Here is a 13242-nt window from a genome sequence, read left to right on the forward strand (position 1 = left end):
ACAAATTTGGAGTTGAAATAAAAAATACAAAAAGACTCCAAATAACCAATCATAGTTTAAGTGTGCGAAGTCGCAGCTAAAAGCTAGTACCTAATTAATAAACAGATAGTCATCAGATCACGAAACGTTCACGCTACTCGCCTCCGATTATTTAACGCGGTTTTGAAAGAGAAATTACTTTGAATTTTCTTCGTGCCTTAGGCAATTTGTTCACTGCATGGTGCTTAGAGTTATAATTTCGAATTTTACATTGAAACAATTAATAATCATATCTGTATACGTTCCACTGCTGGGCACAGGCTTCCTCTTAGAATGAGAGGGCTTGGCCGTAGTTCCCACGCGGGCCCAGTGCGGATTGGGAACTTTACACGCACTAGGTTGGCAACGCATCTGCAATACCCCTGGTGTTGCAGATGTTTATGGGCGGTGGTGATCTCTTACCATCAGGAGACCCAGCAAGTTTGCCATCCAGTCGAATAAAAAAAAACTAATTGCTTTTCAAGTTGGTGCTGGTTTCAAATATAATTTCGCACATGAATTCGAAAAGCGCGCGGACCGGGGTTTCAACGCACGGTCCACTGCTTGAGAGGCCACCGGTCAAACCACTAGGCCGCCACGGCTTTTTAGGGTTCCGTAGCCAAAGTGGCAAAAACGGAACCCTAGTTTCGCCATGTCTGTCTGTCTGTCCGTCCGCGGCTTTGCTCAGGAACTATCAATGATAGAAAGCTGTAATTTTGCACGAATATATATGTAAACTATGCCGACAAAATGGTACCATAAAAAATAAAAAATAATTTTTTTTTAGGGTACCTCCCATAGACGTAAAGTGGGGGGGTGATTTTTTTTCTCATCCAACCTTGTAGTGTGAGGTGTCGTTGGATAGGTCTTTTGGTCTCTTGTGTTTTTTTGCAGAATATTCAACTTTAAAATGCAAAGTTTCATTAAAACCCCCCCTCTAAAATCTAAACCGGTAAAAATTATAACGGTTAAGTTTTCTTGAGAATTATTAGTAGTTTAAGAGTAAATAGCAGCCTAAAAGGTATAAAATATACCTAAACTTGGAAGATTCCGTACAAAATACGAAATCCTTAGAAAAATACGTAATTAATACGTATGGCTAATAATAGCACACGGATGTTAAATTAACAAACATTCACGAGGAAAACCGTTTTTCTAATCGTTCCTAAATAACGTAGAACTTGGTCGTTGGTTATTCATTGCGCTTTCACTTGAACTGATGACTAACTTTAGGGTTCAGTTTCAAACTAACGAAACGTTTTTTGACTCAATAGATTATGAAAAAAAATATTGTTTTTTTTTTAAGTGATCCTGACTTTTTTACAAAATATTTTTCCCAATAAATTGTAATTCATTTCCCAACTGTTTCAAATGGACGAACTTTTTTTTTCTGAAACTGTAAACTACTCAGGACGTATTTCAGGTCTCATGACACCATCATCATATCCACTGTTGGACATAGGCCTCCCCCATATTTCGGATTAACTTCATATAAACATGTAAACATATAAACTGTTGCCATCTGTCAGTCACTAAGTCATTCAGTAACATTACTATACTTACTTCGTTTTTTTAGCATTAGAAAAAGTGTAAACAATCTTGACGAGACTTTTTATTGAAAAACGTTTTAAAAAAATCAGTAACTAGGTATTCCAAATTGTACCAAAATAATGTAAATGATCACATTTCCTTGCTAATGGTTACATATTTGCTGTGACTTATTTTTAAATAGTGTTTTTCAATAAAAAGACACGTCAAGATCGCTTACCTTCTTCCTAATGCTAAAAACTAGCTAAAAAAACCGGCCAAGAGCGTGTCGGACACGTCCAAAATAGGTTTCCGTAGCCATTACGAAAAAAAAGCAATATTTTTCTAAGGATTTCGTATTTTATACGGAATCCTCCAAGTTTAGGTATATTTATACCTAGGCTGCTATTTACTCATAAACTACTAATAATCCTCAAGCAAACTTAGCCGTTATAGTTTTCCTTGAAAGTTTGATATACCTACTTACTACCATCCTGATTTTTTTCAAATTTTTCACCCGCGGTTTAGATTTAGAGGGAAAGGGGGGTGGGGGCCCTTGGATTTTAATGAAAATTTGCACTTTAAAATTCAATATTTCGCAAACAAATCACTGAATCGAAAAATCATTTTAGCAACACCGTAATGGTTTTAAAAGATTTATCCAATGATACCCCACACTATTGGGTTGTGTGAAAAAAAAATCACCCCCACTACGTCTATGGGAGGTACCTTAAAAAAAAAATATTTTTCAATTTTTAATTGTACCATTTTGTCGGCATAGTTTACTCAAATTACAGCGTTCTAGCATTGATAGTCCCTGAGCAAAGCCGCGCACGGACAGACGGACAGACAGACATGGCGAAACTATAAGGGTTCCGTTTTTGCCATTTTGCCTCCGGAACCCTAAAAACGAGTACTTATACCTATTTTCTAAAATGTTGCAAAACTAGTTCAACCCACACTTGACGTTCTGAGAATATGTTTAAAGCAATTTCCATTCCATGTTGGAAATCATCAATTTGGTACGGTACAGTTAATACCCATGTGCTTATGCTGGTTGCTACCACAGTTGCCACAATAATATATGATCAAACGAACTTCACAAGTGAAATTCGATCAATATTATATGAGTCGCTTAATTCGAAGATATAAATTAACCAGGTAGTCCTTTAAACCTACAAGACAGCATTGCACGTTTCTTTATAGAAAAAATAAAAAGTAAAACACCGATTCATATCCTTGCCTTGCTCTATTGCTTAGTCTGTGGTTCATTCTTTTAGAGATATATAGATAATTCATTTCACTATTGGTTTATGTATTCTGCAGAACTTCAAACAGGGCTTCTGGGAGGGTGGGTCTTTATATCTTCGAATTAAGCGACTCATATAATATTGATCGAATTTCACTTGTGAAGTTCGTTTGATCATATATTATATTTCGTCGCTTAATTCTTCAGATATAAATTAACCAGGTAGATGTTCAGAGTGAAGTTCTGCACTGCTTTAGTTTAGGAAATAAAATATAAGTAATATCTAAACTTGTTTTATTTCTAATGTAATCAGTTTTACATAACAAAGTTTAATCAGTAATCAGTCTCATCATAACAAAGGTTAATCACTAATCAGTCTCATATGTTCACAAAGGTCAGAATTGTCTGACCTGGCATTAACACTTATTAATCAAAGTTTACAAAATTATTCCAATGACAAGTTTATGTCATTTGAGATATGGCAGACCGCCCTAGCGAAACTGCCTTCATCTATAATCTGCCTGTGATAAAATTTAGCAAACGCTTGGGAATTGTTTGTCCAGCTGGCAGTCTTCCTGATGGTGTCAACGGACACCCCCGCGGCGGCCGCGGCTGACGTGGCGGCGTGCCGCGTGCTGTGCGCGCCGAACGCCGCCACGTCTACACCACTCTCTGCCATCACCTGCTTGATCCATCTGCCTATAGTCTGTGCTGTGGCGCACTTGAAGGGCCGCTTCACAGTCAATAGGAGATTGAGCGCGTTCTCCGGTCTTATGTCGCGCGTGAGCGCGATGTAATCTCGAAGAACGGTTGCAGGGCAGATGTTAGGTTTTTCTCGAAAGTAAGGTAAAAACAAGATGGGTTGACTTCTGCCAGCTGCCGATGTCTTAATGATATCTGTAATTATAATTTTCACGCCCGTTGGACCGATGCTGACTTTGTTAATTTTTATCAGAGACAGGGTTTGAACCCTATGGGCTGTACAGAGGGCGAGTAAAATGACCAATTTTTTGGTGATTTTTTCTACAGTTAAGCTGGTGTTAGGGTACCAATCAGCAATATAATCTAATAATTTTTGTGGATCCCATGTGTGACTATATTTAGGCAAACTGGGTCGCAACTTATAAGCCCCTTTTAAGAGGCGTTTTACATATGCATTTGAACCAATATTATTTCCTAAAAATAAGGAAATTGCTGATCGGTGGCTATTTAAAGTACCATAAGAAGCTCCTCTGTTAAATTGCTCTGATAAGAAAGATATGACCCGCGAAATGCTACTATTAAAAAAATCAAGATTATTTTCTAAACAATAATGCCACCAGGCTTTAAGCGTGACGTTGTACTGTTGGAGAGTGTTTTTGGAAAGCGAGGCCATCATCAATTCCTGAGAGACGGCCGGCACGCCGAGCCGCGAGAACGCGAGCCGGAGAGCACTGCAGCACCCAGGGTAAGCCGCGCGTGCAGCGGGTGCCGGCTCCTGTAATGTGATTGAACACAGTGTTCATCTGGGTGCATATATAAAATGTCCGAGGTTGCTAGGGATTTTAATAATGGATACCACGGCTGTGAGGGCCATATTGGAAACACTATGATACCTGTGGCTTTATCATAAAGAATCTTCTGAACACATTTAATTATAACTGAGAATGGAGGAAATGCGTAAAAGAATTTTTGGGACCAGTTAATGGTGAATGCATCTATGCAGAAGGCCTCGGGGTCCCTTTTCCATGACACATATGTTTGACATTTGGCATTAGCCCGAGATGCAAACAAGTCCACTTCAGGTTGGCCAAAGTGATCTATTATTTTCTGAAATGCAAGATCGCTTAGCTCCCATTCGGTATCAGGGTTTAGTTTGCGGGACTCTTCATCTGCTTCTGTGTTATCTCTAGTGTTTATGTATGACGCAAAGAGCCAAATGTTTCTCATCTCACACCATTGCCAGATTTGCCTAGCTAGGTTGTTGAGGTGAGGGAACTGTACCCCGCCCATGCGGTTAATGTAGCTTATAGCTGTTGTATTATCAATACGTAATAGGATAGCACAATTAAGATGGTAAACCGCAAAGCATTTTAAGCATAGGAAAACGGCTAATAATTCTAGGAAATTAATGTGATATTCCATTTCCTGTGTTTTCCATGCCCCATTTACCCTATTTCCAGCACAAAAACCACCCCAGCCAGTGCGGGAAGCATCACTGAATATCTCAAGTGAATAGTCTGGAGGTACCATTGACCAAGAAATGGAACTTATATGATTTTGCCACCATACCAGATCTTCTAATATTAAATTGGAGAGTTTTATTTTCGCTTTATAATCATGGTGTTTTTGTAATGCTAGAAATTTCTGTCGTTCTAATATCTTTGTATAAAGCCACCCATACTTTGCTGCCGGGCAGGCCGCTACTAAGACACCAATTAATTGTGCGAAATCACAAATGGTACAATCTGGGAGCAGCATGAACTTTTGAACTAACTGAAGAATTTTTCGTTGTTTGTCACATGGAGAGAGATGGTCATATCTTGCGAGTTATATATAAAACCTAAAAATTTACTACACTGTTGAGGTTTGAGAGAGCTCTTATCGTAATTTATGATGAACCCCAAACATTCCAGCAATCTTACAGTATGTTGAACATTTGTCACACATTCTGTATAGTCTTTGCCTATACATAATAAATCATCTAAATAACAAACTGATTTAAATCCTTGTGACCTCAAATGAGTTACTACTTCTTTCATTAGTTTAGTAAAAGTTCGTGGTGCTACTGACAACCCATAAGGCATTGCATTGAATTCATAAGTTACAAGTTGTAAATTTTCATGTTCAAATTGGAAGCGGAGGTACCTGCGGTCAGGTTTGGCTATTGGTATAAGAAGATATGCTTCTTTTAAGTCAATAGTGGCCATAAAACCACCTTTTGGTATGATCCTGGCCGCGGTCCTGTAGTCTTCCATTTTGAAATGAGCTTTTTCAACAAATTTATTCAGGTTTTTTAAATTTAAAATAAATCTCTTGGCTCCGTTGGGTTTGGGAGTCAAGAATATTTTTGATAAATATTGATCTCTTGAAGGTGAGCAAATAGTAATGGCTCCCAAGTCTTTTAAGTTTTGAATAGCTAATTGCATGTCAGCTTTCTCTGCTTGACTAAAACAATTTATAGGTGTATTTCCTTGGTAAGGTTTGCTTATAAATGGTATACTAAATCCATTAAGGACCCAGCTTAATACTAAAGAGTTAGATGTCATGTTGTACCAACAATTGTAAAAATATTGAATGCGACCTGCATGTACCTTGTTTAGTGCTGCATTGCACGTGGTTTGCTCTGGCCCGCCGGCCTCGACTGCGGCAGGGCGGCCGGCCTGCGCGGCGGCGCCGGTGCTGCTCGCCTCGGGCCTCCTCGCCCCCCCTGCTCGACGGGTAGCGCGAGGGGGCTGTCCAGTTTCCCTGATAGCCAGCGCGTGGAGCTGTCGGGGCGCTGCTTGTTCCAGTTGTACTTTTGACAATCTTTTTAATTTGTAATCCCTGTTTCTCAATAGCCTTAGAGGCTTTAATCTTCTCTGGTAGCTTGGCCCCAAACAGGGTCTCATCTCTTTCGCAGTCTTGAATGACATTTAGGAATTGCTTTGATAGAGCTGGTGTGACCAATTTTGCCCTAGTTTGCGTTTCCATATAGTGGAGGTCTGATAAAATGCGACAGGCATCGCTAAGATGTTTTGTAGCTGTTACTTTGTCTTCGCTCGTGAGTAGGATAGTAAGTCCCTTGTTGATAGCTGTGATTCCAGCACCCAGTTGCTGCTGAGCAGCTTCTATCTTTTTATCTCGGTTTCGTACCACATCCAGCACCGCCGCTGAAATTTCAGCATTTATCTTCGGGGCTTGCAGCAATGTACAGTTCTCTGGTATGAGATAAGTTTTCAATAATTTTTCTTTGGTTTCCTTTGGGAGACCCTTTTTTAATATGGGCTGCCATCGTTGCGCCAAATTTGTATGGATATGTGGCCCGTATTGAGGGCTATCATCCACCGTTTCTCCGAGTGCCGTGAGCAGGTCCGGGTCCAATTGCGGTTCCGGATCCGGCTCTTTTAAAACTGAAATTGTCGGCGCCCCTGGGTCGGCCTCATGTACTATTTCCGGTTCCTCATACGGTTCTTCAACGAAGACTTCTACCAGGTCATTGCCATCACTATCTACAAAGAAAGTATGGAAAGTGAGTTAAATAGAGTGCATTTTGGAATACATTCCTTTCGAATAGTATTTCTTACATGCAAAAGAAAAAATTGAACTTAAAAATGGAAGCCATTTTGTTACACGCAATACGATCGGTATGTTTGGCCGATGGTTATGTACTTATGCTATGGTGCATTTTAGCATACATTCATTTCGAACTGTATGCCTTACATGCTATTTTGCCTTCGTGTTGACTCACGGTCAACCCCCCGGCGTGTTTATGTTCGGTTTTGAACAAGGTGATCAATGGCGTCATACGAGGTTATAGTTTAGGTCGTCGAGCACTTTGCAATACTTACCGGATGAATCCTCTGAAGAAGATTTCTGAATTTTCCTTATCTTCTGTTGATATTTCAGGATTTTTTGAGATTCTCTATCTGAAAGTCTCTTCGGCATTGTAAAAAACGTACGGAGGGCCTATTATGCGCCCGCTTCGCTGTCTTGCACGGAAAAAGAATGAACCACAGACTAAGCAATAGAGCAAGGCAAGGATATGAATCGGTGTTTTACTTTTTATTTTTTCTATAAAGAAACGTGCAATGCTGTCTTGTAGGTTTAAAGGACTACCTGGTTAATTTATATCTGAAGAATTAAGCGACGAAATATAATTATAGGACTAGTGTGCCTGTTAAGTCTTTGTCGTCTTATGTCACGAACCAGCCCCCAACAGGTTCGACGCCTGCGCAGGGCATTGCACGTGTTAAGTATCTAGAATCTAGGACGTACCGTTGCTATCCTCAGACTTACTTAAGTACTAGATGACTAGCTTTATGTTCTTGGTCATCATCATCATATATTAATACATCATATATTGTATATCTTTCTAATATATAAAATTCTCGGGTCAAAAATGTTTGTGATCAAACTCCTTCGAAACGGCTTGACAGATTTTATGTTTTTTTTTTGTGTATATTCGGTAGGTTTGAGAATAGGATTTAAACTATTTTTCATACTTCTACGCGGGCGGAGTCGCGGGCAACAGCTAGTCTTAATATATATAATTCTTCTGTAGGTACGTTTGTTTGTCACCTAATTCCTCATAAACGGTTGGACCGATTCAGATGAATTTTTGTGTGTATATTTCAATAGGTTCCTGGATGGCTTGAAAATACAATTCCACGCGGTAGATGGCGCTGCTGTCGGTGAGTTATCGTATTTAATGTAGTGCTGCTTTTCGGGGCAGGACAACGTCTGCCGGGTCCGCTAGTTATTTAACCGACGAAAAAAAAAGCGGAGGAGGTTTTCAAGTCGACGCGTATAATATTTTTTTTATGTATAACCACGCATAACTTTTTACAGAGAAGTCCGATTTTGATCATTTTTTTTATTTGAAAGCGTAGGTATACTCCGAGGGTGGTCCCATTTAAATTTGGAAAAAATATTCCTACCCTAAGGGTAGGAAAACAGGTGATGGTTGATTGTTCAGTCACTGATTGTGCTGTAAGTATGACCAAGGCATAACTTTTTACAGAGTGGCTCGATTTTAACAATTATTTTTTATAGGATAGGGTATACCGTGACCTTGAAGTTGGTATTACATAAATTTGAAAAAAAAACTACCCCAAGGGTGGCCAAAAAATAAAATAAAATCTTATAAAAAAAATTAAACCGCCGAAAAAAACTGGTACCTACCTAGATTAAGGTTAAAGAAATAAGGTTAAATAAAAAAAGGTTTATTATTTTTTGCTTTTCAGTTTTTTCGGCGGTTTAATTTTTTTATATAATCGATCATTTTGATACCATCTCTTTCCTTGGCGGAGGTTTCGTGTTTGTTTTGTGGTGATAGTATTGTACTTACATTGATTTGAAAATATTTTCTCGCTTCTAAATAGAAGAATGAAATAAATTAATATTTTTACGATCAGAAATCATTGATGCGCGGGGCCCGCAGCATTTGCTGTGAAACTGCTACGTGGCTAATTCGCCACATTAAGTATGTTAACAAACATACAAACAAACGAACATTGCAAGAAATACTTAAAAGTTTGTTAATAAGACCGACGCTCGCTTCGATCGAAGTAAAATTACTACCTTCTTGGAACAGCTAGCGGTCATCGGAAAGCAGATAAATACAGCGCAGACATTTAAAAAGAAAACGCTCTATGTTAAGAGTTACATTATTTTGTTGTCATATCAAGTTTTTAACCGACTTCAAAAAAAGGAGGAGGTTCTATGTTCCAATGTTTGTATTTTTTTATGTATGTTCACCGATTTCTCAGTCAATTGTGGACTGATTTTCAAAATTTTTTTTTAATCTTCTGAGGTGGTTTTATTGTCACCAAATCAAGATCTGATGATGGGATCCTAGGGAAATCGAGGACAAACCTCAAATTTTATAGGCACACCTATGGCGATTTTGGCATTTTTAGCATTAAAATGAGAAAGTATCATTTGGTAACCTGTACCTGATGAAGAATACCGTGGTGACCAATGGAACTCATCAAAGCTAAGTAATGCTCGTTTGACTATAAACGATCATGATTAATATACCCTAGATAAGCGACTAAGAACAAGCTTTAAGTTAATGATTCTTTCGAACTGATCTGATGCTGAAGCCAGAAGGTAGGCAACGGAACTCTGTTATAAAACAACGTAACTAAGTCGTGTTTGGGCTTAATGGAATCGTTGTGAGATATACTTTGGCTACGAATCACTAAAAAGTGAGAAATACTTAAAGATTTTTTTTAACAAAAAAGTAAAACCGACTCCAAAAAAATATGGAATAGGAATGGAATCAATACTCGTCTACCTCAGCTACATACTATGGGTTTCAATCCATCCTGCTGGCTCGTGCTGAGGCACCGACTTCGAGCTAGTAGGTACCTAGAAAAATATTTTCAAGGGTTTTGTAGTCGGTCCCATTTTTTGTTTTTTTTTTGGAGTCGGTTTTACTTTTTTGTTATACCTACCCTTTAAGTCATGGTCCTTCAAACCGGATAAACAAGCGTTTTATCGCACATTTGTAGAAGCTGTACTAATCCACCTACACTCGCAGTACAAAGCGAGTAACTGTACTTTATCGCTGCGCACGCGGCGATTGGCGTGCAGACGCGTCTCGAGATATATCTTGAGGCGTTATACATTCGAAGATATACTGGTCATTACAAACAGATATGGGACTGACAGTTTATTACATAAAGTACAGCTTTTCACCTTTCTCTTTCTACTCCGCTACAACACGTGCTAGACAGTTGCGCGCGTGCGACACATACATTTATTCATTTTCATGCAAAAACTCAACTAAACAAAAAATCACAGACTCAACTATCACAAACAACCTAACGATAGGTAAATAAAATCACGAGGTCATGCTCATTAAGCAGCAGCTTATGTAATAAATAAGCGCACAATCGCTTCCAAAAAAAAACAGAATTTTTTAAAGGAACCCTAACCTACCCATTTTTAGGGTTCCGTAGCTTAAATGGCAAAAACGAAAACCTTATAGTTTCACTATGCCGACAAAATGGTACAATAAAAAATAAAAATAAAAAATTTAAAGTACGTCCCATAGACGTAAAGTGGGGGTGATTTTCTTTTTCTCATCCAACCTTATGTTGTGGTGTATCGTTGGATAGGTCTTTTAAAACCATTAGGGGGTTGCTAAAACGATTTTTCTATTCAGTGATTTGTTTGCATTCAGGGACTTTAAAGTGCAAATTTTTATTAAAATCGAGCGTCCCCCCCCCTAAAAATTCAGGATGGTAGTAAGTATATCAAACTTACAAGGAAAACTATAACGGTTAAGTTTTCTTGAGAATTATTAGTAGTTTAAGAGTAAATAGCAGCCTAAGGTATAAAATATACCTAAACTTGGAATATTCCGTACAAAATACGAAATCCTTAGAAAAATATTAAGTACTTAATTTATTTGTAGTGGCTACGGAACCCTATTTTGGACGTGTCCGACACGCTTTTGACCGGTTTTTTTTCCCAACTACGCTATTATTTTCTATTTTAAGATCTTCAAAAAAAAACAGAAAACAGTTCACTTTTATTTTGCGAATAATCTTAATTCTCTTCGCACGTCATTAAAAAAAATTGATTGGGACATATTTTATTACATAAACCTAACTTTACTATTAAACCTAGCCTACCTACTAACCATCAACCTACTATTAAACAGATAACAATTTCTTGAAAAGAAGGTTTTTATAATATGAAAACTGACAAACGGGCATGCGGATTCACCTGATGTTGAGTGATTACCACCCACGGCCACAGTACAGTCATCGGCACAAACATCTCACACAACAAAACGTGCGCAAATATACTCAGCGACACAAAATTTGACCCACTACATACAAAATGACCTATTAATGCGGTACATTTGAGGGTCAGTTTGATAATATCGAAACATCAACTCTAATGCCTTGAAAATAGAGTGCATGCTCCGATATTTTTGACTACTAACCACTCCGAATTATTTGATGGCGATTGTACCTACCATTGACTACTAATTATATGATATGAGAAGTTGTTTCTACACTAAATAATTTGCACCAGGTGAACGACCTTCTTAATTCTTCTTAAATACTTATTTATAATCATGAATCACTTTACGGAAGTTTACTAGACACGTATGTTTACTATAGTGACACCAATTAATAGATTTAATGATTAAAAATACCCGCGTACGTCATATAGCGGTGGCTATTCCAAGTATTTAATTATGGTAAATTTAAAAACAATAAATATTTCTTAAAAAATCTCAAGCCTGCCGTCACTCAATATGTTCTATTTTTAACCCCTGACGTAAAAAGAAGGGTGTTATAATTTTGATCTTGGAAAAAGCTTCAAATGCGAATCAAAAATATACAATAATAAACAAAGAAAATTATTATTCAAATCGGGCTACGCCAGTCGATATAACTAATTTCTGCATACACAATATTAGCAATATTGCTGTTTTATTTCCTTGCAAACTAAGTGAAAGGTAGAGTGACATAACTCATTCTCATAAATCCAGTTTATCCCTCGTCTTAACCATTAACCCTTGCTTGCGGCTCGGGTCGGGGGTTTTACCTTTTATTGGCGTAATTTTTTGACATTCTTAATATACATTGCATGTAGGTATCGTTTGACATAATTAGGTATGGTATCTTGAACATGAAACTACCGTGAGACTCACTCATATTAAATGATATTGTAACGGATAACTCACGTCTTAAACCGAGTTTAGCTCGACATGTTTCGGGTTTTTCGAAGCCCTTCCTCAGGAGCACGCGACTCGGCGACTGCCGCAACAGAGCGAGCAGTGCAGGTCAGGTCAGGTCGCGTGCTCCTGAGAGGAAGGGCTTCGAAATAGTCCGAAACATGTCGAGCTAAACTCGGTTTAAGACGTGAGTTATCCGTTACAATATCATTTAATAGGTATGGTATCGCTGGAATTCATATCGAATTGACCTCGTTTGAACGAAATTCATATCCATATCGCATAAATCTTGTTTAGTCTAACACCTTGTGTAGTATGCGAACTGAGTCTTATGCCAAGTAAATTTTAGGTATAAAAAGTAATTATTCTGCGGCTGCGGGACAGGGGTTGCGACCCCCGCTCGGGGTCGTACCTGGTTCAGCAGGTGGCGCTGGCCATACAGCGGGGAAATGCGGCTGGCATTATGGGCACCTTTGAGCCGGGTACGACGCGGAATGGTGGTTTTTAGGTTGTAGTTTAGGTCTTAGTTTGTAGGTTATATTATAAGTTTAGGTTAATTTTATTTTGTTTTAATATTTAATTCGTTTCAGTTTATATTTAAAATAACTTAAAAAGCTGTAAATTGCCTAAAATAGATACCCCATTATTCTGCTAAAAAACTATATAAATAAGTAACGTGTTATCCTTAGTGAGTTTCGGGCAAGCAAAATTATGCCATATGAGAAGTGCCCAATCGCTGTATAATCTAGTATTTAAAACATTTTAATTTATTAATTTGTACTGTCAATAGAACTCTGTGCTATAAATACATACATTACTAGACAAAGTCTAATGTTAGTTAAATTTAATGCAAAGAAACGATAAGACATCTCCCGTCGTAAATACCTACCTTGTATAAACCACACACAGACCATTAACAAATAGTTTAATTTCACAGTTAGGCACTATGGCAAACTGGTCAAGTAAAACCCTTTAATAATACCGTGTAGTTAACTATTGTTTAAAACTCCCATTAAGAAATGAATACAAACAAAGAGCACCAATGACATCATTATGAGATTTAAAA

At 38.0% G+C, this 13242-nt stretch overlaps 1 protein-coding gene across 1 annotated transcript; it reads right to left on the reverse strand.

Moving 5' to 3' along the window:
• Positions 1–3931: 3931 nt before the first annotated feature.
• Positions 3932–7429, reverse strand: LOC141443600 (uncharacterized). Its single transcript, XM_074108932.1, has 3 exons — positions 7324–7429; positions 6088–6984; positions 3932–4271 (listed from the first exon to the last, which is right to left on the reverse strand). The coding sequence occupies exons 1-3, from the start codon at positions 7418–7420 to the stop codon at positions 4120–4122; spliced, it is 1146 nt and encodes a 381-aa protein (XP_073965033.1). The 5' UTR covers positions 7421–7429; the 3' UTR covers positions 3932–4119.
• Positions 7430–13242: the final 5813 nt, after the last annotated feature.

Source organism: Choristoneura fumiferana, chromosome 27 (genome assembly GCF_025370935.1).
Source record: "Choristoneura fumiferana chromosome 27, NRCan_CFum_1, whole genome shotgun sequence".
NCBI classification, from domain to species: Eukaryota; Metazoa; Arthropoda; class Insecta; order Lepidoptera; family Tortricidae; genus Choristoneura; species Choristoneura fumiferana.